Source organism: Papaver somniferum, chromosome 11, assembly GCF_003573695.1.
Source record: "Papaver somniferum cultivar HN1 chromosome 11, ASM357369v1, whole genome shotgun sequence".
NCBI lineage: Eukaryota > Viridiplantae > Streptophyta > Magnoliopsida > Ranunculales > Papaveraceae > Papaver > Papaver somniferum.
In genome coordinates, this window is record NC_039368.1 from 8,764,200 (window position 1) to 8,765,456 (window position 1,257).

The 1,257-nt window shown below is 41.8% G+C and overlaps 1 protein-coding gene across 1 annotated transcript; it reads left to right on the plus strand.

The window, feature by feature from the left end:
• LOC113324057 lies at positions 1–702 on the plus strand. Its single transcript, XM_026572398.1, has 2 exons — positions 1–269; positions 315–702. The coding sequence occupies exons 1-2, from the start codon at positions 1–3 to the stop codon at positions 700–702; spliced, it is 657 nt and encodes a 218-aa protein (XP_026428183.1).
• The last annotated feature ends 555 nt before the right edge of the window (positions 703–1,257 follow it).

Sequence of the window (1,257 nt, forward strand, 5' to 3'; positions counted from 1 at the left end):
ATGGTAAGACAATCATCTACAATAGAACAAGCAAATAATGAGCTAAGAGAAGAGAACATAAGACTACAGGAGAAAAGATCAAGAAGCACAACACGTGCAAGCTCAAGGTCAAGGACAAGCAGGAGTACGTCAAGACGTAGCCAATCTAGTCGAAGAGATACCAGACGAGAACAACCTTTAGATAACATTGTTGAAAATTTTCAGGAAGACGATAACATACAGGGCCAACGCGGTGGACATCGTGTAGAGCGACAACCATCTGATGATCGGTACATACAGCAGGGCGATAATTACCGCATGCAATAGGGTCACAGAGGCAATAGACGTGAACAACAAGGCGAACGTTATGGCACACACCATGACCAGGATGATGAAGATGATGAAGAACAAGGAAGAATTATATTGCAAGGAAGAGATATGTTAAGAAATCATCATGACCGTGCAGAGGAAGATGAAAGGAATAGTATCGCACAGATGCATCCAAGGGATGAAAGAGAAATACGCAGACAAAGAAGAGAGGATGCTGAAGTGAGAGATATACAAGAGGTTGTGCGTCAAAATAGACATGACAATAGAGTAAGGCAAGCAAGGTTAAAAATACCCATGCAGCAAGATGCAGACCAAATCATGAGTGAAGAAATCCTTAGAGAATTGGTGGAGGTGAGAGAAATGATGACGTGGCGAAGAGATGGTGGTAGGTGACAATTGGATGAAGCAATAGAGGAAGCAGAAAAAACACCATTGGAAAGACAGATACAACTCGCAGTAGTACCGCCTAAATGCAGCCTACCTGTATTTACTAACATATTTGATGGAAGCACATGTGCAGTGCATCATATATAGGGCGTATAGTCGATCCCTATTACAGTAGGAGGAAAATGACGCAGTGTTATATAAATATTTCCCCGCGATCCTGACATGGGAAGCCTTGCAATGGTTTGAAGGATTGCCAGTAGGAACCATTCGATCATTTCATCACTTACAAAATATCTTCTTAGGACAATACATCAGCAATAGCATGCTAAGACCAGGTATCCAAAAATTGTTCAGCTTACACAGAAGAATTAATGAGAGCTTGCGCAATTTAACCACGCGTTGGAGGAGCATGTGTAGTGAAATTTCCGGACGAGTAGATGAGAGAAACATTATACTAGCCTTCATTAATGCACTTTTTCCTACAGATTTATTAGAGGACTCGGACTCGGGGTTATCATGGAGAAGGAGAGTATCATCTTCAGAAGAAGAAGGAGAGGGAGA

Coding starts and splice junctions, on each gene's coding strand:
- LOC113324057 (XM_026572398.1), top strand. CDS start 1: ATGGTAAGACAATCATCTACAATAGAACAAGCAAATAATGAGCTAAGA. Junction 270..314: donor CGACAACCATCTGATGATCG/GTACATACAGCA, acceptor ATAGGGTCACAG/AGGCAATAGACGTGAACAAC.